This window comes from Mauremys reevesii, linkage group 3 (genome assembly GCF_016161935.1).
Source record: "Mauremys reevesii isolate NIE-2019 linkage group 3, ASM1616193v1, whole genome shotgun sequence".
Classification (NCBI taxonomy): Eukaryota; Metazoa; Chordata; order Testudines; family Geoemydidae; genus Mauremys; species Mauremys reevesii.
The window spans coordinates 117,850,604-117,873,514 of NC_052625.1; the positions used below are offsets into that span (position 1 = coordinate 117,850,604).

Consider the following 22,911-nt stretch of genomic DNA (forward strand, 5'->3'; position numbering starts at 1 on the left):
TAAATTAAAAACACTTTTTTATATGTTTAATACCATTAATAATGCTGGATGCAAAGCGGGGTTTGGGGTGGAAGCTGACAGCTCGCAACCCCCCATGTAATAACTTCACGACCCCCTGAGGAGTCCCAACCCCCAGTTTGAAAACCCCTGGTCAATGTACTGTAAGGTGCAGTTTTCAAAATAGCCAGTGTTCCAACTGTGAAGAAAAAGAAGGAGAATTAATATAGGCTAAAGCACCTGCTTCACTTTAAACCTGTGAGAAGTCCCATGTAATGGTACTTTACTGCTTAATTTCCATGGGACTACTCAGGTGTTCAAAGTTAGGCACATGATTAAGTACCTTGCTAGAGCAGGCTGTCATAAAGGCCTGAAATGGGGACTGGAACATAGAACCAAATAAGAGCAGGCACTGCAAGTGCAATACAACTTTGAATTCCTCTTGTTTAATCCTTCTGCTTTGCTTTTCTGATGCCATTTCCTTTGCTCTTTCAACCTTTGGCAGCGCTTTGATCTTGTTTTAGTGGAATGGTGCTTTTATAACGTGCGAAAAGCTCTAGGACTTAGTTCCTGCTGGACAGGGGTCGGAGGGAAGTGGCGGAGCTCAGCTCCCACTCAGTTCGGGGGAAAATCCTCCTTTGCTGAAAGGCCCACACAACAGGCATTCCTGGACTGGGAGGAAAGGGATGTGAAGGCACAGTATTTGTGCAGGGGTGCCTCTGCACACTCTGTGCACAAGGGAAATGTTCTCTGTGCCAGCTAGGAATGAGCTGATGTGAAGGGAATATAGTAGTTGGGATATGGAAATAGCAACTGAATCTGCACTGACGTAGTTCAATGGCCAGTGATGTCTGCATAGGGGTTGCACAGGCACAGCAGTCACTACTAGGGCTGGGCAAAGTTTTGGTGGAAATCATTTGTTTGCTAAAAATTCAGTTTTTGTTGGCCAGAATCCAGTCACCAATTCCATATGCCCATTTTGGCAAGGGAAGAGATTTTCAGGTCTAGCAAACAGCATGTGTCCCCACTTTATAAACTGTAGCCCAATAGCTAGGGATTTGCATGGGATGTAGGAAAATCTACGTTTGAATCCCTGTTCTGAACTAGGGATTTGAACTTGGAATTCCCCTAACCACTAGGCCAGGGGTGGCCAACCTGAGCCTGAGAAGGAGCCATAATTTACCAGTGTACATTGCCAAAGAGCCACAGTAATACGTTAGCAACCCCTCATCAGCTCCCCCACCCCCACTCCCAGTGCCTCCCACCCACCGGCAGCTGTGCTGATCAGCTGTTTTGTGGCGTGCAGGAGGCTGGGCGGGGAAGGAGTGAGGGCACAGGGGGCGGGAAGGGCTGGAAGGGGGGCAGGGCCTGTGGCAGAGCCAGGGGTTGAGCAGTGAGCACTCCCCAGCACATTGGAAAGTTGGCGCCTGTAGCTCCAGCCCCGGTGTTGGTGTCTATACAAGGAGCCGCATATTAACTTCTGAAGAGCCGCATTTGGCTCCGGAGCCACAGGTTGGCCACTGCTGCACTAGGCTATAGGCTATTCTAAGGTGAGCTGCTCTCAGTTTCTCCTGTTGAAGTTGTTCCACTTTGTAGAAATACCTAAATATACATTGAACCAAAAAGAGAGAGAGTGAGAGAATGATTCTGTAGCCTGGTGATCAAGGCATTCACCTGGGAGGTAGGAGATGTGGATTCAAACCCCTCCTCTGAATTAGGCAGAGAAAAGATCACTTTGCCATCTTATAGATTGTGATGCAGCCCTGCATCTTATCTCTAGGCTAGGGTGTGCATCATGCCCCTATCCCTCTATAGGGCAGCCAGTAGCATAGAGCCCCATTACTTTGGCTCCGTGTGGGATTTATGATCATCATCCTTTGAGTACTGCTAATACCCATGTACCATTAATACCTCCACCTGTAAGCCATACTCCAACAGAAACACACTGTGCAAATAAAAGTGCCTGATTATCAGAATTAGCTGCACTCTATACCTTTATAAGAATTTCAAATGACCATTGACTCCGATTCCAACACAAGTGCATGCATTTATGTGACTCTCTATCCTGAATAATAAAGGGATACATACAAAATATTTTCAGGGATACAATCTTTGTAACAAAACATGAATGATCTTTTAGTGCAGGCAGAAAGTCTTTGTTTAAATATGTTTTAGTAAACCCAGAATGAATGGAATAGCTCTGTCATAAACGGACAAACAAACAAACCACAAATGAAACAAAAACATTGTGTATTATGGTACTTCTGATTCATTCCTTGCCATACAGGAGAGACATCAAAGATTCAAGAACACAAAAGAGACGGGATCTATTTAATATCCAGGGCAAGAGTAAACAATTTAAATCACTTACAAATGTTGCTATTTTATTTTAAATACATCTGAACAAATAGAGCATTGAGGCTGTGCACAGAAAAGACAGAAGGAGTATGATTGTTGGGAATAGAAGAACCCAGATAGGGGGATAGGGCTGAATAAACTGAAGAGATTTTCAAAAAGTTTTTTTGTTTTTTAAGATGTATATAGAACATTTTGGAAAAGAAGAGGAGAAAAATGTGTTTTGTTTCAGGCTTTTTCACCTCATTTCTCTTCCCAAAGAGAACAAAAATCTCAGAAAGTTCCAAAAGTTTGTACATCATGGATGTATGTGTTTCTTCTATCTTTAGAGGTCAAAAAAAATCCCCTCCCTATCTGCACCCCAATACACTTGACATAATCTCATCTTGGATGGGAAACAAGACTTGGTGTCACTGAAAAAAATAATTTGGAAAATTAATCGGAGTTATATTTAGCATGGTTATTGTGTGGTGTACAACTGTTAACCATAATCATTGAAATGATCAAAAAGGGTTTGGTTGGATTAGTATCAATATGGTGCAACTGACAACAATTAAAAAAAAAACCAACATACATTCTTTAGCTTTTTCCTGGCTGTGATTTGTAGATTACTTGCTTTTTGATGGACTACAGTAGAAAACAGCATGAAAACCCTAAGTAGTAGCTGCAAGTTAATGTCATCCAGATACAATTGTTTTGAATAGTCCTGCCCAGACCACTACCGTTTCTACTAGGGCTCGGAACCTGTGAAAAGCAGAACATTTGTAAAGTCTGTCAATGGTCATTGTAAATCCAGCAATCTCTAGAGATTAGGATTAGATTTTCCTTCTATCTCTGGGTTTTCCAACATGACTTCGGATGATATTTCTCCACCTTCTGCTTCTTCATCTAAAGAGACATAAATACATGATAAAACACCCAGCACATGCATTCTCATGCAAGAGACTGGCTATTTAATCAAAGATAAATATTTATTGATCACTGCTAGTATCAACTGGCTCTTAACTACCACAGTGACAGACGTTTTAGCAAAACCATTCAACAGCTAGAATAGATAGCTTAGACAGATAGGACTTGCATCTCATTTTCCAACAGCAATTCTCTGTTGATGCTGAGTTGCTTGCCCTGTGCTTATATTGATCAATGGGCATTTGGTTGTAAGATTCAAATTGGAGATAATTTCTTTAATTTTTCTCTTGTCATTTCCCAAGATAAGAAAGAATTTCATATCTCTGAGTGTGGCTTGGTTGCACATAGAGAATGTTACAATGTATGGGGCTGCCCGTTATGGTATGACTGACTTTTCTTAGCACTGAAATGCTTCATAGACTCCACTTTGCCTTTGCAAGGTGAAGATTTTCTTTCTAATTTAGAAAGTTCTCTTATGGACTGGGTTAGAGTGATTGTTTGAATACAACAAAACCAAGGTAGCCTGAAAAGATAATTAAAATAGAATTCCACTGTATAACTTCTGATGTATTATACTGTTAATTCTTTACGACTGATTAAATATACAAGTAAATATAAACTGCCCTCTGTTTTGTTTTCTTTACTGCTCAGCAACCGTTTCTAAAACTATACTGCCCTCAAGCCACATGTGGCAGAACCACTGATGTCAATGGGATTTGCACACCCAAATCTAGGCCAGACTATGGCTTTTAGGGATCCGTTCAGACCAGGTAGCTCTGATTTAAACATACATTACTTGGCCGTGGAGCTCTCTGAGTCCTATGAAGTTTGACTGTCAGAACCTAAGGGGTAAATTTTCAGCAAGCAGCTCTAAGAACTTGCCATAAAACTACCATTAGCAAGAAGAACTGTGTATCTGCCAGAGTGAAAATATGCAACTAAGCATCATCCCCTTCATGAGTTGCTTAGCACCCTGATTGAGCTGCTCATGCTTGCATACAGCTGCAATGAGCTAGCTCTAATTCTAGAGCAGGGGTTCTCAACCTGCGGGTCAGGACACCTCAGGGGGTCATAAGGTTATTACGTGGGGGGCCGCGAGCTGCAGCCTCCACCCCAACCCCACTTTGCATCCAGCTTTTATAAGAGTGTTACATATATAGACATGGCTTTAATTTATAAGGCGGGGCTTATGTGAAAGGGTGCTTTGTGAAAGAGGTCACTAGTACAAAAGTTTGAGAACCACTGTTCTAGAGTGATTGTGGTGACAGCTAATTTATCCTCTGCTCTTAGTCCTTGCACAGCCAGCGCTGATTGGCTGAGAAAGAAGCCATATTGAGGTCATCTGCCAGTAAGTAAGAACTTTATTGAGCTGACCACTAGCTGGTTCCTTCACAGGAAGCCAATTTCTAGGTAGGCTCAGAATAAGTAACTCCCACAAAGGGGAGGAATCTAAGCATTAACTTGATGTGATCTTTACAGCACACAGGGCTACACCATAGACCAATGTATGCAACTCCCATCCTTTGCTCCATGTGGAAGGGCATCTTGGCTTTTCACCAGTATTATAGTGGTTTATGGCATCTTGGAGACAATGTAAAACTTATGGCCCACAAGCATTAAGGAAGGACAAACCTATTTGGATAAAGTCTCCAAGATCACCACCTACATTTAAACCCAAATTGAATTTCCTTTCAGATATGGAAAAGTATGGCTTGCTTTAAAAAATAAAATCATTCCCCTCTGCACTTCTCCTCTCAGCTGGAAAAGAGGCTGTTCTTGAAGTATTTCTGGCTCAAGTGGACGGAGGAATTGCCAGAAACCTTGTAAGAAAATCCTTTCATTGTGAAATCTCCAGCTCGGTTGCAGATGAGGATCCAAACTTTTGGGTACTTGACCCTCCAAACTTTCTGGCCATTGTCTTGTCCTAAATTTACTTCCAACAGTGTATATGGGCTACAATCTGTTGCATACATTGAGAATTCTTGAAATAGGTTTATGTGGCATTTACCAGAATGATACAGAACCATTCTGTAGCTAGTGTCAAGGAAACCCTCTGAGAACTCTCTGCTCATACAGCACTCCTGAGTCATCCCTAAAGTTAGAGCCAAATTGACCCCGATCCTGTGCAAATTTCCTATTACCTCATTTTCACCATTGCAAATTACTGATATCAGAAATGGAGGATTCAAAAGCAGCCCTTTTCAGAAACAGCACTGGTCTACAACAGTGTTAAGAGCAATTGACAATTCATTGTTCTTCCAATCTCTGCAGATTACATCCCTGTATTCATGTGAAAGAAGCAGCACATTTTGCTGGAGCTACTGTATCTCTGTTTTATTTGTTCTTAATAATAGATTGGATGGGCACCAGGAGTGGATGATTATTCTGTCTGGAGGCCTAAATACTTTTACATTTTGTGTAATGTCTTGGCATTTCTTTTAACAAGGTGGTCACTCTTTCATGTTCATTTTCATGTGGTAAAAGACTAAGGGGAGAGGCTCTGTGCTGTAAGAAGCACATTTGTTTTTTCCAACAACTAAGCTTTCCAGAGGCTAAAATGAAGCAAATGGGAGGAATCTTTCTTGATCTCCAGTTGTTTTGTTAACTCTGTTTTATTGAAGTTAGTTATGTGTCTCTCTCTTAAGGGTGAGTGTGCTGAACTATATAAAGCTTAATAAGATTTTTTTAAGCCAATGAATATTTCATTGGGCTTGGCTAATGCAGTGTTTCCACCTCCACAGTTCCAGCTGTGAATAACAGCCCAAATCCACATTGTTCTCAGCTACATCCCATTCAGTAATGGAAATAGCAGCTCCCCAGTGGCGTAGTTGTAAAAAAAAAAAAAAAAAAGAGAAGTGGGTAAATGAACCTAAACTAAATTCTATATTCCCCAAATGCGAAATTGGTAAACTCCATTTACCTGCATTTACCCTCATTACACTATTGCAGCTCACTTTTCCCCAGTCTGAGCATAAAGGGAACCAAGCCGAGCTCAGAGTAGGAAGATTTATTACAGTTCTTGTCAAATGAAATCTTATACGTTGACCAACATAAATAATTCTCATTATAATATGTATCAAGAATGTGGTGAAGTGGACTCTTAGGATATGTCTACATTGCAATTAAAAACTCATGGCTGGCCCATGCCAGCTGACCCAGGCTCAGGCTAAAGGTCTACATTTAATTGCAGTGTAGATGCTGGGCCTTGTGCTGGGCTCTAGGATCCTGTGCAGTGGGAGGGTCCCAGAACTTCGGCTGCAGTCTGAGCCTGAACATCTACACTGCAATTGAACAGCTCAAGTCCCACAACCCCAAATCAGCTGGCACAGGCCAGCCCCGGATGTCTAATTGCAATGTAGACATACCCGTAGTGCTACAGGAACTAAGGGCAGCCTCTGTCATAATGCAAATGCCTGCAGGGAGATATTAAGATCTCAGTTTCTCTAGAGGTCTGATCCAGCTCTCACTGAAGGAGAGTTTTTCCATTGATCTTAGGGCCTGATTCAGTTTCCATTACCTGCCGTCACTGCTGTCAGACTCTCAGGGCTGCCAGCACTAGGGTCTCCACTGCCCTCCCCTAAACCTAAGGCAATATCTTTGGACCACCCCTACTGTCTTTCCCTTCTAGCTAAAGCAATCTTGTAACCATCATCAATTATCTTTGAAAACTCATGGAAGACGGGTGAGTTCCCAGAGGGCTGGAGAAGAGCAAACATAGCACCTATCTTTCAAAAGGGGAACAAAGGGGACCCAGGCAAGTACAGACTGGTGAGCCTAACTACAGTACCTGGAAAGATATTGGAACAAATTATTACACAATCAGTTTGTCAGGATCTAGAGGATAATAGGGTTATAAGGAATAGCCGGCACACATTTGTCAAGAACAAATCATGCCAAAACAACCTAATTGCCTTCTTGGACTGGGCTACTGGCCTAGTGGATAGGGGAGAAGTAGTCAAGGATTTTGACACATTCCCACATGATAGTCTTATAAGCAAATTAGGGAAATGGGGTACAGATGAAATTACTACAAGGTGGGTGCACAACTGGTTGAATGACCATACTCAAAGAATAGTTACCAATAGTTTGTTGTCAAACTGGGAAGGCATAACTAGTGGGGTCCCATGGGTCAGTCTTGGGTCCAGTTCTATTCAATATTTTTTAAAGGCCTTGGTAATATACAAGAAAATATACTTATAAAATTTGCAGATGACACCAAACTGGGAAGGATTGCAAGCACTTTAGAAGACAGGATTAGAATTCAAAATGACCTTGACAAATTGGAGAATTGGTCTGAAACAAACAAGATGAAATTCAATAAAGATGACTGCAAAGTACTACACCTAGGAAGGAAAAATCACATGCACAACTACAACATAGGGAATAATTGGCTAGGTGGTGGTACTGCTGAAGAGAATCTGGTGGTTCTAGTGGATCACAAATTGAATATGTGTCAACAATGTGATGCAGCTGCAAAAAAGGCTAATATCATTCTGGGGTGTATTAACAGGTGTGTCAAATATAAGACATGGGAGGTAATTATCCCATCCTGCTCGGCACTGGTGAGGCCTCAGCTGGAGTATTATGTCCAGTTCTGGGCACCGCACTTTAGGGAGGATGTGAACAAATTGGAGAGAGTCCAGAACAGAGCAACAGAAATGATTAAAGGTTCAGAAAATCTGACCTATGAGGAAAGGTTAAAAATATTGTGCATGTTTAGTCGTGAGAAAAGAAGATTAAGGGGAAGACCTGATAACAGACCTCAAATATGTTAAGAGCTGTTATAAAGAACTTCTTGTCAGAGGATATTGTGAAGGCCAAGACTAACAGGGTTCAAAAAAGAACTAGATAAACTCATGGAGGACAAGTCCATTAATGGCTATTAGCCAGGATGGGCAGGGATGGTGTCCCTAACCTCTGTTTGCCAGAAGCTGGGAATGGGCGATGGATCATTTGATGATTACCTGTTCTGTTCATTTCCTCTTGGGCACCTGGCATTGGCCACTGTTGGAAGACAGGATACTGGGCTAGATGAAGCTTTGGTCTGACCCAGTATGGCCGTTCTTATGTTCTAAAAAGAGGACAGTGATCATTTGTTTTCCATGTCCACTCAAAGTAGGACATAATGTTATGGGCTTAATCTTCAGCAAGGGAGATTTAGGATAGATATTAGAAAAAGAGGTTGGACAAATACCTGTCAGGGATGGTCTAGGTTTATTTGGTCTTGCTTCAGCATTGGGTGCTGGACTCGATTACTTCTCAAGGTCTCTTCCAGCCCTACATTTCTATGATTCTTCTCTCTGTGCCCATCTCTTTCCCCCTCTACTTTATAATGCTCTGCCCTTAAACTTTGTGCTTCTGTTCTCCAAACACATACACCCTAAATTTCTGATTCTTTTTCCACCCTTCTCATTTCAAGCCAGCAGGTGGCAAGTTGATACCTTTTTACTTCTCTACTCAAGTGCTCTATCTTCCTGTGGGATCTGCTGAGAAAAGGTCTGCCTGTTCATTACCCTCTCACAAGTCCCCCATGATCCACAGTGGGTTGGAAATATCAGTTATAGATCCTCAGAGGTATATGAAACTGCAGATAAGACGACCATGGAAGATAAATAATAGGAACAGCTTGTCTCTTTGAGAGCACCAAGGGGCCAGAAACTAGCTGAGAATCCCCTTCGGTTGAGCAAATTCTCAGCTGGGGTAAAGCTGGTGTAGCTGTCTCCTCACCACCCCTTCTCCACCCTGACAGAGGAGAACAAGGCAGAACACAGCTCGCCTCCACAAATTCACAGCTGGGGTAATAGGTACATCCCTAGATGGCTCTGATTTATGCTTGAGTTGGGGCCAAAGTTGCAGTGGTTTTGGAACTGGGGTGCTGTAAGTGGCTTCCTGACACCTCTTGCCCTCCTGTGCTGAGACCCCAGTGCAGAAGAGAATCTGGCACATAAGGCAAGTAACTGACTAACAAGATGATCGGTGGCACAACAGTGTTGTGGTGTGGATGGCTGTTTTTTCTTGTTGCTGCTGCATGGATTTGGAATTCATCTTATAATTCCAGCTCCCCAGCTAGTGAACAACAGGCATAAGGGTGGATATGGCAAGTTTAGCTGAAGTCTGGTATAAAATTAACCTTTCTCAATTACTGGGCACAACTAATGTCTGCTTTGGAAAACAGATGCAAATTTAGTTTTAGCTGGAGAAGAAATACTACCATTGCACTTGACATCATAAGTGAAAGAAGTGGTAAAAGTCTTGGGAGAAAATAGAGGATAACTGCATGAAACCCTTAGTTCTCACCAATTTGTTGGCATTACCTTTTGACACAGAAAGTTCAGCTAGTTTGTGTGGCAGGTCTGAAGTCCCTGCCCCAGCCCCAGCAGGAGAACCCAGAATATCTGGTAAGGCATTTCGGCGGCCTGCCCTTCCCGATGCTGCAAAATCTGTGACCACAGGCTCCACATCAGTCATTTCTAACTTCTTTCTTCATAGCAACATCTGCAGACAGAATACAGACACACACACAAAAGTGTAATCTGTCTTGAAACATGCAGTAATCCTGTTACTTAACAATGGAAGGTAGTCAGCTTCTGAACAATCAAATACCAACAGCTTGTGAAAAGTGACCAAATAGTGCTTTCTTAATAAATGTTACATACCTCAATACTCCACTGCCATAACTTTATCTATGCTCTCAGAAAACATTTCACTGTTCATTTCCATCTGTTTCCATTTGTACTTTAGCATCACAAACACAGACTAGCATCAGGGCTGCCCAGAGGATTCAGGGGGCCTGGGGTCTTCGGCAGTGGGGGTGGCGGGTCCCGGGGCGGAAGGACCACCCGCCGCCGAATTGCCGCCGAAGACCAGGAGCGGAAGAAGCTCCGAGGGCCCGAGCCCCACGAGAGTTTTCCAGGGCCCTCGGAGCAAGTGAAGGGCCCCACTCCAGGGGCCCCAAAAAGTCTCGTGGGGGCCCCTGTGGGGCCTGGGGCAAATTGCCCCACTTGCCCCCCCCCCCGGGCGGCCCTGACTAGCATAATGGATAGCTCCCAGTACCAACAAGGTACCTATAAATAGAGGTAGCCTTTCTATGAGCCACTTGTACTGGGGGGAGGGGTGTCCTGATCCCTTTTCTTTTTTTGTCTTTGTAGGTGGTTTTACCAGACAGTCACTTGGAAGGGAATTGAAACTCTGCCTTGCTACGTTGTCTCTGAGGATCAGTCAGTGGGTTGTATTAATTAATAATTAATCATTATTATTATTATCCTTATTTAGGCTGAAACAAAATCCTTCCACAATTGGAGCAAGGTGTAAAGAAAGGACTCTGTGCTTTAGTTCTGACAAAGAACTAAACATAAAACCTCACAATTCCACAAAAGTCCTTTATCCTGCAAGTACAGGTGCTTTTACTTTGCCCTGTTCCCATAGAAATACTTTTAGTAGGTTTAAATAAGACATGTTGTCTCTTACAAATAATGTCCTTGTGTAAATAGGTAGAACCAGTATTTCCCCATCAGGGGCGGCTCCAGGCACCAGCATGCCAAGCATGTGCTTGGGGCGGCAAGCCACGGGGGGCGCTCTGCCGGTCGCTGTGAGGGCGACAGGCAGGTTGCCTTTGGCGGCACGCCTGCGGAGGGTCCACTGGTCCCGCGGCTTCGGCGGACCTCCCGCAGGCGTGCCGCCGAATCCGCGGGACCGGGGACCTCCCGCAGGCAAGCCGCTGAAGGCAGCCTGCCTGCCGTGCTCGGGGCGGCAAAATACCTAGAGCCGCCCCTGTTCCCTATGCACTAGAAGCCTGCTTCAAAGCCCACTGCAGTCAGTGGAAAGGCTCCCATTGACTGCAGTGGGCTTTGGATCTGGCCTTAGGGACTGAGAAAAGTTATTTGCATGCAAAAGTGTTTGCAGGATCTGGCCCTGGCATATCAGCTGAGGTGGGAGGGTCTGCCCCCAAAGGGGCGGGACAGGGTGGGGTGGGGGGAATAGTGTTTCAAAGTGTAATGTGTATGAATAGCTTGTAACAATTACAAATAGTAACTGAAATTAACAGCAATAAAACAATTTGTGCATGATATAAATAATTTGTGGTAACAATAAGAGTAAAGTCTATCAATCAAATACTAATTGCTCCATTTAAAGTAATATTTACTTCCTTTTGGGGAGTTTGACTGTCTTTTTCATAAATATGGTCAATACTTAAAATGGGGAGGGGAGAGGAGGCGTGGTCTGAATGGAAGACTAGGAATTTTGAGGTTCTTACCCTGACATTCTTCATGGCAATTGTCCCTATTTAGAAGAGTTTTTTTTAAAGGAAAATATAAATCATGTTACCACTCTGTTTCTCCTGTCTAGACTGCTACTTATAATATGTTTCATTTCTCTAGCACTTTTCTCTTGAGAAGCATAAAGCATTTTACAGTCACTAATACTGTCATCCTCACAACACCCCACTGTGGTAGGTCAGAGCTAGTATCTCCAACTGAGGCAGGTAGAGATTAAACATGATTTGCTCAAGGTCACACAGGAAGGCTGTGGCAGAGCCAGAAATAGAACCCATTTCACCTGACTCCTAGTCCTGTGCTTCAGTGACAAAGATGATTCTTCCTCCCTTCTTGTAAACTCCTTGCAGTTGTTTAGCTTCAATTTCAAGCATAAATATTCTAAATTCATCTTTGCATTTCTCAAGAGCTAAATATACTTTAAAAATTAATGGCCAATAGTGACAGGCATGAGCAAACTGTTTCACACGACATGAATGTGTAAATGAACCACTCTGTTTAAACAAGGGCAGCCGCTAGAAGTGCAGGTCTGGTGGGCTAGTAGAACCTTCCTGCCTTGAATGCAAATGGGCACAGGTTCAGATCCTCACCAGGCTTGCCCAGATATGATTTAAATAAATATAAACTGATATAATTATCTATCTAATATGCTACCCTGACAAGAAATGCTGAAAGGAGATTTTACATATTGCATATACATTATTCATCATAAATATTTGTCTGTTTTTACTTACTTCCTAGAGGAGTTCTGAAGTTATTGCTCATGTGCTCAGTCTTCTCATGACAGCAAGGAAAGAGGCTGGAAATCAGATTTCAAAACAGAAAAGAGCAAGACTGTAATCAGTGTCTTCCTCAGCCATTAAACTTTTAAACATTGTTACTTATTCCTGGTGCCCAGCCCCCAGTACCACAGCAGCGCCTTCCTCTTTTGAGCTAGTCAGTTAGGTATTGTGGTGGATCTAGCCAGTCCAGTATTGTTCCTCTTTGACTGCTGTTTTTTAAAGATAAGCGGTGTGGTTGTAGCCATGTTGGCCCCAGGATATTAGGGGGGCAAGCTGGGTGAGGTAATATCTTTTATTGGACTAACTTTTGTTGGTGAGAGAGAAAAGCTTTCAAGCTGCCTAGCTCAAAAGCTTGTCTCTCTCACCAAGAGAAATTGGTTCAATAAATTATCTCACCCACTTTGTCTCTCTATTTATTTAAAGACGCAGTTCAAAACTGGCCTCTGTTTTTAAAGGCCACAATGGAGGTCTTCCAACCTATGTCATGCACACGATCTCTCTACTCTTTTCTCTCAGAAACTGGCACCTCTGTCCCCCAATATAATTTGTGTATAGGAACCTCCCCAGCTACAGCTCGTACCATCTGAAACAAGCTTCCTGTATGGTATAATCTCCTTTCATCTACCTCATTTCAAATTTCATCTGAAAACCCTTTTTTCTCCATTACTCCCTCTTTTTTCTCCCCGATACAGTTTATCTGACTGTAATTGTATTGTGTAACTCTGGAAAGTATTCTGACATACAGTTTGCATCTATTTTATTTTTCTTAGATTTAGATTTATACATTAATAAAAATGTATCTAGCCACTGCTCTAGGCACTTCTGAGAAAAACTGACAACACAGCCCCTCAATGTCCACCAGTTCAGCAGCCTGGTTTTGTGGCCACTATTGCAGTGTAGCCAGCCAAAAAATAATCAAAAATACCCCATGCTACCTACAAACACCTCCACTCATTTCCTCCTCCCTTTCCAGCATTGCTGAAAGGTCAGTAGATATAGGATATTTCAGATCAAAGGGAGGAGTGAGCCCAAAAGTTGAGGGCCACTCAAAACATCCTGCCTGCAGCCCCTTTTCTTTTAACCCCAGGGTGCTCCAGCTCAGATTCCTTCTCTAATTACAGTTGTGGTTATATGGCATGAAGAGAGATGTTGTCCCTCAGGTAGGCAGATTCTAAATTTTATAGGCCAAAACCAACACCATAACTCCACCTGGAGACCAACAGGCATGTATGAAAGACCCTATTCAGAATAATAAGGCATTGTATTGTGTAAAAAAGCCCATATTTTAATATTGTCAGAGATTTATTTTCCTAACTCTTTTTTACTGTAATGATTCCTGTGGCCCACCTCCTCCCCTTCCTATGGTGCCCTTGTACCCCTCTATTGTCCTAGCCTGTGTAGGTAGAGCTGGGAATTACTCTGTCATTATCTATTGTAGCCAAGTATCTGAAAAGGTCTGGTGTACCGTAATGTCTCAGTTTCAGTCTATGGGAGGGGGGAAGAAATAGTCAATTACAGTGTGATTTGCCCATAGTCCAGGTAAAATTTCATTATTGTAGCTATCAGAAGTTTAAACAGGCATATTTTGGATATTTGGACAAAATATTGACAGGCAAACAACCAATTTTTTTTTTTTAAGTGAGATCACTGGCTTATTGTTCCTTAGCTGCAGGACTTTCTGTCAGTGGCATACCCACCACTCCAGTCTCCTGAGAGAAATGATTCACAGAAGCTGACAGGGTTTATTAAAAGCAAATGCCAAAGGAAGAGACCGAATTACTTTCTTGAAAGCCAACATCACAGTCATTCTCAGAATCAAGAATAAAGTGTTTCATGGTGAATGGGACTAATAGGTGCCCCAACTCATATTCACTGTCAGTAATGTCTCTCTTTCACTCTATCAGGAAGCAGACAAATCACATTTTTGGAAGCCTTTTTTTCTCCCAGTCTTTTCCCTGAACGCAAGGCTTACTCGCAGACACATTACTGTGGTTATTCTGCTTGGGAGGACTGACTAATCCTCATGAGATGTCATAGTGCCTGACATCTATTGCTGCCAGTTCACACAAGAAACAGAAATGAAAAAAACATCTCCACTTGGTATTCTTAAACGTGTCTGTCTTTTCTAAATCTTCATACCTGGTTCTTAAGAAAATACACTTTCTGCCCACCGTCAAAGAGAGAGTTATATTTCTTAACACTGTCATCTTTTGAAAGTCCATTTTTTAAGAAGCCTTCATGTATCAGAGAACTACACTCAAGAACATCTGGAGAATATGATATATAATAACTAAGAGTTAATGGGCCAGAGCCATATTAAGATTAATTCTGTGTCTTGATGAACTCTCTAAGCATGGTCAACATCATTTAAGTCATAATTTATTAATGAAAATCTTTCCATTTGTAAATAATAATAAGACGTTGTGCTCTTATAGCATTTTTCTCCAAAGATCTCTGGCTACAAGAGGGCTTTCATGTCACAGCAGCCTAGGCCCCTATTAAATGATATACTACCTGCAGTGCAAATGAGAGGAAAATGACACCTTCTTAGCTATGCAATTCCCATGTTTTCATAACCTCTTTTGTTGTGATATGCTCTGATGGCATTACTACCTACTCCTAAGAATTTCTTCTATACTTAGGACTCCCTCATAATATATGCTAATACTATTGCTGGTGGGAAGAGGGAAACATTTTGAAGAGCTTGCCACCACCATTGTATCTCCCACCATATGAGAAGTCTGCTATCAAATATTCCAGTTAGACTATATCCTGGGAGTTTGTCTCAATTCACTGTTTCTGGACACCAAATTAATTACGGCTGCCAAAACCCTGTTACCTGAGACCAGTAAAGCGGCTGCAGATGATGGCCTAGCCAATCCTAGCCATTGTGACTTCCAGGCTGGGTCCGTGCACCTTGCTGTACTTGGAAATGAATGTCCTGACCTTAAAAATACTCTGATTAGTCCAAAACACAGCAGCCTGGCTCCTAGGCAACACCAGTTTTAAAGAACTCATCAACCCACTGCTCTGTTCTCTCCACAGACCTCCCTCCCCATAGAAAACCAACATATTGGCCCTCTTCTTTAAGACCTTCTATGGCAATGGGCCAATGTGTGCTCTCAATAAGGGACCAAGACCTCCCTCAGCAGTGACATTCCACAGGAACAATGACACTGTCAACTTCAAGGGTGAAACTCACAAGAGCAGGGGAGAGATCTGTCTAAGCAACTGTCCAAAGACTCTGGAATTCCAGAGGAGGGGAGAATGATGACAGACCTCAAGGCCCTTACAAATAAATGTAAAACTTATTTCTTTATCCTAATCTTCCCACAATAACACCCAGAGCAACACCAAAGAAAAAGAAGAGAAGAGGATGAAGAGAAGCTCACACACTTACATTAAAAGAAGAGAGGAAATTACTTTCCAGCATCTTCCTCTGGAGGAGGGAGAGATTAAGCCAGGGTCCAACAAATGAGCTCTCAGTTCATTTTGGGGAAATATTCAACTATCTATAGTGATGGTACCAAACAGGAACCTAGATAGATAGATACATGGATAGCACCTTTCATCAGAAAGAACAGGAGTACTTGTGGCACCTTAGAGACTAACAAATATATTTCAGCATAAGCTTTCGTGGGCTACAGCTCACTTCTTCAGATGCATAGAATGGAACACACAGACAGAAGATATTTATACATACAGAGAACATGAAAAGGTGGAAGTACCCGTACCAACTAAGAGGCCAATTAATTGAGATGAGCTATCAGCAGTAGGAGAAAAAAAACCTTTGAAGTGATAATCGAGATGGCCCATAGAAAGTGTGAGGAGAACTTAACATGGGGAAATAGATTCAATTAGTTTAATGACCCAACCATTCCCAGTCTCTGTTTAAACCTAAGTTAATTGTATCTAATTTGCATATTAATTCGAGTTCAGCAGTCTCTCTTTGGAGTCTGTTTTTGAAGTTTTTTTGTTGCAAAATTGCCACCTTCAAGTCTGTCACTGAGTGGTCAGAGAGGTTGAAGTGTTCTCCCACTGGTTTTTGAATGTTATGATTCCTGATGTCAGATTTGTGTCCATTTATTCTTTTGCGTAGAGACTGTCCAGTTTGGCCAATGTACATGGCAGAGGGGCATTGCTGGCACATGATGGCATATATCACGCTGGTAGATGTGCAGGTGAACGAGCCCCTGATGGTGTGGCTGATGTGGTTAGGTCCTATGATGGTGTCACTTGAATAGATATGTGGACAGAGCTGGCATCGGGCTTTGTTGCAAGGATAGGTTCCTGGGTTAGTGTTTATGTTGTATGATGTGCAGTTGCTGGTGAGTATTTGCTTCAGGTTGGGAAGCTGTCTGTAAGCAAGAACTGGTCTGTCTCCCAAGATCTGTGAGAGTGAGGGATCATCTTTCCGGATAGGTTGTAGATCTTTGATGATGCGCCGGAGAGGTTTTAGTTGGGGGCTGAAGGTAATGGCTGGTGGCGTTCTGTTATTTTCTTTGTTGGGCCTGTCCTGTAGTAGGTGGCTTCTGGGTACTCTTCTGGCTCTGTCAATCTGTTTTTTCACTTCAGCAGGTGGGTATTGTAGTTTTAAGAATGCTTGATAGAGATCTTGTAAGTGTTTATCTCTGTCTGGAGGATTGGAGCAAATATGGTTGTATCTTAGAGCTGGCTGTAGACAATGGATCGTGTGGTGTGTCCTGGATGGAAGCTGGAGGCATGTAGGTAAGTATAGCGATCAGTGGGTTTCCGGTATAGGGTGGTGTTTATGTGACCATTGCTTATTAGCACAGTAGTGTCAAGGAAATGGACCGCTTGTGTGGACTGGTCTAGGCTGAGGTTGATGGTGGGATGGAAATTGTTAAAATCATGGTGGAATTCCTCGAGGGCTTCTTTTCCATGGGTCCAGATGATGATGTCAATGTAGCACAAGTAGAGTAGGGGCATTAGGGGATGAGAGCTAAGGAAGCATTGTTCTAAGTCAGCCATAAAGATGTTGGCATACTGTAGGGCCATGCGGGAACCCATAGCAGTGCCGCTGACTTGAAGGTATATATTGTCCCCAAATATGAAATAGTTGTGAGTGAGGACAAAGTCACAAAGTTCAATGTATAAATATCTTCTGTCTGTGTGTTCCATTCTATGCATCCGAAGAAGTGAGCTGTAGCCCACAAAAGCTTATGCTGAAATAAATTTGTTAGTCTCTAAGGTGCCACAAGTACTCCTGTTCTTTTTGCGGATACAGACTAACACGGCTGCTATTCTGAAACCTTTCATCAGAGGATCTCAGTGTGATTTTCAAACGTGAATAAAACTCACAACACACTGGGAAGGAGAGCATTGTAACTATTTTACAGATGGATAAAGGGAAGCACAGACGAGTGTAAGTGACTGGCACAATATCACACATGGAGTCAATAACCAAATCCAGGTGTCTTGAGTTCCACTTCCCTGTGCTAACCACTGAACAACATCCTTCCCAATAACTAACACGCAAAAGTGACTCAAACCACAGAAAAGTTAAAGCAGAAAGGAAAATAAAATCCTCAACTTGGATTTCCCCCCATCCGTTTAGTTTCTTAATGAATGACGACAGTGAAAGCAAGGACATAGCAAAGTGGTTTTCCCCACATCCTGAGCGCTGACCACATGGGCCTCTGCACTCTACTTCATGACTCAGGAAGAGAATGCACAAGTGCCATTCCACCCAGGGAGACTGAATTACATCCCTGCGTCATCCTTTTCAATCCATTTACAATGAAGCAGCATGTATGAGTTTTTCCACAACTCTTGACATATTCTTGGTCTCATGTGGTTATATTAGCTACTTATGAGCTTGGGCATAACACTTAACCATTGTTATTTGTACTCAAAAAGTTTTTCATTCCTTTTGGCTCCCTCTGTTCTCTGAAGCTTGACATGTTTGTGTTCCTGCTTGGGTCTTACGTTCTGGACCTGACACTTACTTCTTATGGCATTTGTGCACTGTGGAATTTCCAGCTATAGAGCTTCTTTTGGATCTGCTCCATGCTGACGGAATGCATTTCCATATGATTCCCTTAGTATTTTTAAGGTCAAACTTAAAACATGGTATTGCTGGTGTTGCACTCCATATGTTTTATAGAAATATGCTTATGAGTATGAATATGATGTAACTGGAATATGCTTTATGCAAAAGGCGTCTTGTAAGGTATCATAACAAAGGTTATAAATTATTCTTACAATTTGTATGCATGTATCATTCTTGTATCTGAAGCTAGAAATATGAAGTATAACTCTGAGGTCCTACTGTAATTATGCAAAGTGTGGGCCATTAATGGTGGTTGAGAATCTTGATGGCTCCCATTGACTAGGACAATTGGTTGTAAACGGTTTATTTACCTGCAAGCCTTCCTGTGTATGTGTGGGCCAACCCAGGAAGAATGGAGACTAGGGGTCTTACAGTGACATGTGACCATGTCACATGATACTGGAATCCATCTTAATCCTTGTACTTTTCCATTGATGAGGTGGGGGTGGGGACAAGCACAGACAAAAGATTCCCGCCTTGTGCCAAAGCTATAAAAGGGGGTGGAGCAGGACAAAAGGGTGGCCAGTCATGAGAAAACCTTTGCTTACCACCTGAAATGTCTGCTGGATTTCACAAAAACTGTACCGTGGAAAGGATTGGGCCGAGACTAGGAAGGAGTCTAGTCTGTGAAAGAAGCTTATTGGAACATCTTTGAGGGTGAGATATTACCTGTAATCAGTTTTTTAATGTATTAGGCTTAGACTTGCGTGTTTTGTTTTAATTTACTTGTGACTTACTTTGTTCTGTCTGTTATTACTTGAAACCAACTAAATATTACTTTTCATACTTAATAAAATCACTTTTGTTTATTGATAAACCCAGAGTAAGTGATTAATACCTGGGAAAGCAAACAGCTGTGGGTGTCTCTCTATCAGTGATATAGAGGGTGAACAATTTACGAATTTGCCCTGTATAAGATTTATACAGAGTAAAATGGATTTATATGGGGTTTGAATCCCATTGGGAGCTGGGTGTCTGGGTTCTGGAAACAGGTAACCTGCCCAGCTATTTTTAATTAAAGTCTGAAGCTTTGGGGGTGTGGCCCAGACCCTGGGTCTGTGTTGCACCAGGCTAGCATGTCTGGTTCAACAAGGCAGGGTTCTGGAGTCCCAAGCTGGCAGTGGAAAACGAGCTCAGAGGTAATTTCAGCACATCGGGTGACAGTCCCCAGGGGATCTCTGTGACTGAACCCATCACAGTTGGTAGTTGTCCAGTCCTCTCAACTGGAGTACAGCAATGCAAAATACCTGAGGACTTCAGTGCTTAGGAAACTCCAGCTAGTACAGAACTCTGCAACATATCTCAGCAACACTGGCTACTGTGAACACATCAGGCCTGTCTTCTGCTCTCTACACTGGCTTCCCATAGAATTCTGAATCAAGTTCAAGCTCTTAGTCCTTATGTTCAAAGAGCTGCTGGGCCCAGGGTATCTAAAAGAATAACTAAAGCTCTGGGATGAAGACTGTGGTCAACAACTTTCACACCTCTGGCACAATGGACCTCTCTAACATAAGGGTAAAGCTTGTCTGTGCATAAGACAGCTTCTTGCAGGCTGGTCCAAGACTGTGGAACAAACTTCCCTGGGAAGTAAGGACCATCACAAACCTCACCACATTCTGCTCTAAGTGCAAGGCACATTCCTCTGACCTGGCCGTCTCTAACAGAAAGACGTGTGTGTGTGTGTGTGTGTGTGTGTGTGTGTGTGTGTGTGTGTGTGTGTGTGTAAAAATTCCAAAACAAAACACTCCGCTACACACACCACTCCCACCTGGGGAGAGAATCATAGAATAAATGCATGACAGATGTGTGGTCATGTTGCTTAATGCACTACTGGAAGACGCACAGATACTACAGTGATAAGCATGGTATAAAAAATCCATATAGATAGAATAGGTTCAATGTGGGTTGTGGGTTTGATATTTGGTTTGTATAGCACTGATACACTTTGAAGTTACTTTATAAAATGAAATAACATTAGTAACTGTCCAACTTTTCCCCTGAAAAAGAAAAAATGGGGATAGGCATGATGCTGAAAATTATTTCACAAATGATTGTCAGTAAGTAAAATTTAGGCTAAATACAGTGATATTTGCTGAAGACAGTCAATACTAGCCAAGAAAGCCATCACATTCCAAATGACTTTGGAAGAGTACAAGCTGTGACACATAAGAGCCTTAGTCGCATCCACAAGTGAGGTAATGCAGCTAGAGAGAAAAACAAAAAACAGATAAAGCCTATTGTATTTGCACATGGCTGAAAGAAATCAATCACGTCCAGACCCTGCTATAGAATAAGAAATTAAGCCCAGTGGCAAACCAAGCCAAATGCTGTCTCCAATGCTGTGGCCATCCAGTCTTACAGTGTTTCTGTTCCCTATTGAATAAGTGGCATAAATATATAATGTGCTACCTATGCATGTATCATGGATTTATAGGGGCTGTGTAATGCTCCCAGCCTTTCAACCACCTTCCAGGAGTAACCCCATTAGCATGCCAGAACCCAAGGGTCCACCCAAAATACAAGGGTGAGTTCCCAAGCTATCTACATCCAAGATTGTGCCTTTGGGCCCCAGCACCCTTCTTTGTCACTCTGTGGCTCTCACCAGGGACTCCCACTGAGATCAGACTGCTGAGAGAGGTTTCAGCCTCTGAGGGAGCAATGCAACCCAGCAAGCATCTGCAGCAACACCAGGCAGCCTTTTCAAAACAAGGTAGTATTATTAGCCAACAGGAGCATAGCATACAAAAATTCTTAGATTAGTATGGAAAAGCCAAGCTCAACTGGGAGTCCAGTATTAGTAGCAGAAATGGCCACATCTTGGCTCCCTGACTCTGTGTCTCTCTGTATGTGAGCCCAGTTCTTAACAGCCACCGGAAACCTCATTCCTTTGTTCTCCTGGCTCCAGCTATGCTGTGTTCACATGTTCAGCCTGCTTTGGCTTCCCAGTTAGAAACCACTTATGTCCCAGTCCTTGGTTCTTTCATTGTCTCCTCTGAGCCCTTCTTTCATATACATTGATTCCAGCCAGTTCTTGTTAAAATATCTGGTATCAACCCAGATAAAATATATGATACCTTGCAATGCCTCATTCCCCTCTCCCCTAGGAGAAGTCAATCCTTTCATACTCAGTGTATAGCAATACAAAGGGGTGGGTAAACTAAGGCACACATATGGCTCCTAAATATATTCCCAAAAATTCCTACATTCATCGCAGCACAGAATACACTTCTTGAGTGTATCCCAAAGGCCCCATATCCTTACTCCATTCATGATCCACCTCTGCACTGATTCCTATTGGAAAACTTGCTGACTGGCAATGACAAGCTTGAGGAGTAGTTTGGGAATCATTTACATGTCCTATTTAATAGGCCAGATCTATCAGGATACTCTGGATGCTATAACCAGTCAGCTAAACTAGGCATGTGGCTGTTTTGCATTCCCAGAGCAGGACAAAGCAGCCAGAGAGTACCACTGCATTTGGCCTTATATGTATTGCATTTATTTAGCTCTGATAGTATACTTGTGGGTATATGTACATATATAGTGTGCTTCAATCTGTTTATTTGTCTATTGTTGCTTTATGAACTCCTTTGGGCAGGGATTGAGCCTTCTTTTCTGTCTGAAAAGTGTCTAACTAAGATCTTGTGGGTGCTGCCAGAAAATCAATACACAGATACATAATTCAGCAATTAATTATACCATACTTAGATTTCTTATTATATGCAGCAAATGCTGCCGTTCTCAAATTAGCTTACTCCATTGCTGGAGAAAAAAATCCTACCATGCTCCACTGCATGCAGTTTTCTCCCTCAGTGTTAGTCATATTACTTAGGCCCCAGATCCACAAAGAGACTTGGGTGCTGCAGCAATGAATGTCACTGAATGCCTAACTTTTAGGTACCTAAAAAAATAACAGAAACGACACTGAGATCTACAGAGTCTGAGCTAGGCAACTAGACTCCCTATACAATTAAAAGGGAAGAACTAGCACCTTAGACTGTGCGCCACAAAACCAGTACATTAGACGGGGAGCCACCTAAGCTAGTCAATGGGAGATGCCGATCAGAGGGGTGTGTGCGAAGACCCACCCCATCATGGAGATAGGCACCAAAGTCTGGGCTGCAGAGGGATGCTTATCTCTGCTTGCAATCCACAAACTGGGGGAAAATATGCCTGCGGGAGATCCACCGGAGCCGCCTGCCGCCCTCCCAGCAACCGGCAGAGCGCCCCCCGCGGCATGCTGCCCCAAGCACGCGCTTGGCGTGCTGGGGTCTGGAAACGCGGGACCGGTGACCGGCAGAGTGCCCCCCGTGGCATGCTGCCCTGCTGGGGGCGGCAAAATGTCTAAAGCCGCCTCTGCTGAGAATTTAACTGCCCACTTCACATGGCATATATTGACATCAAAGCAGCTTTTGATTCAGTCAATGGGACAGCATTTTGGCTCTCACTGAAAGGAGTTGGCATCCCAGATGTTCTGCTAAATCTGGTGGCCTGATCTTTACATTGGTACTGGTGCAAAAGT

The 22,911-nt window shown here is 42.8% G+C and overlaps 1 protein-coding gene across 5 annotated transcripts in view; it reads right to left on the reverse strand.

Annotated features, from left to right (window-relative positions):
- Nucleotides 1–2,233: 2,233 nt before the first annotated feature.
- PKIB (cAMP-dependent protein kinase inhibitor beta) overlaps nucleotides 2,234–22,911 on the reverse strand; it is a 91,534-nt gene continuing 70,856 nt past the window's right edge. For all 5 annotated transcript variants that reach the window (XM_039531555.1, XM_039531552.1, XM_039531554.1 and 2 more), the window contains exons 2-4: nucleotides 12,269–12,333; nucleotides 9,576–9,756; nucleotides 2,234–3,240 (exon numbers count right to left, since the gene is read on the reverse strand). In XM_039531555.1, coding sequence (XP_039387489.1) covers nucleotides 3,155–3,240; nucleotides 9,576–9,729 — 240 coding nt within the window. In that variant the 5' untranslated portion in view covers nucleotides 9,730–9,756; nucleotides 12,269–12,333 and the 3' untranslated portion in view covers nucleotides 2,234–3,154. The remainder of the gene's footprint in view (nucleotides 3,241–9,575; nucleotides 9,757–12,268; nucleotides 12,334–22,911) is intronic.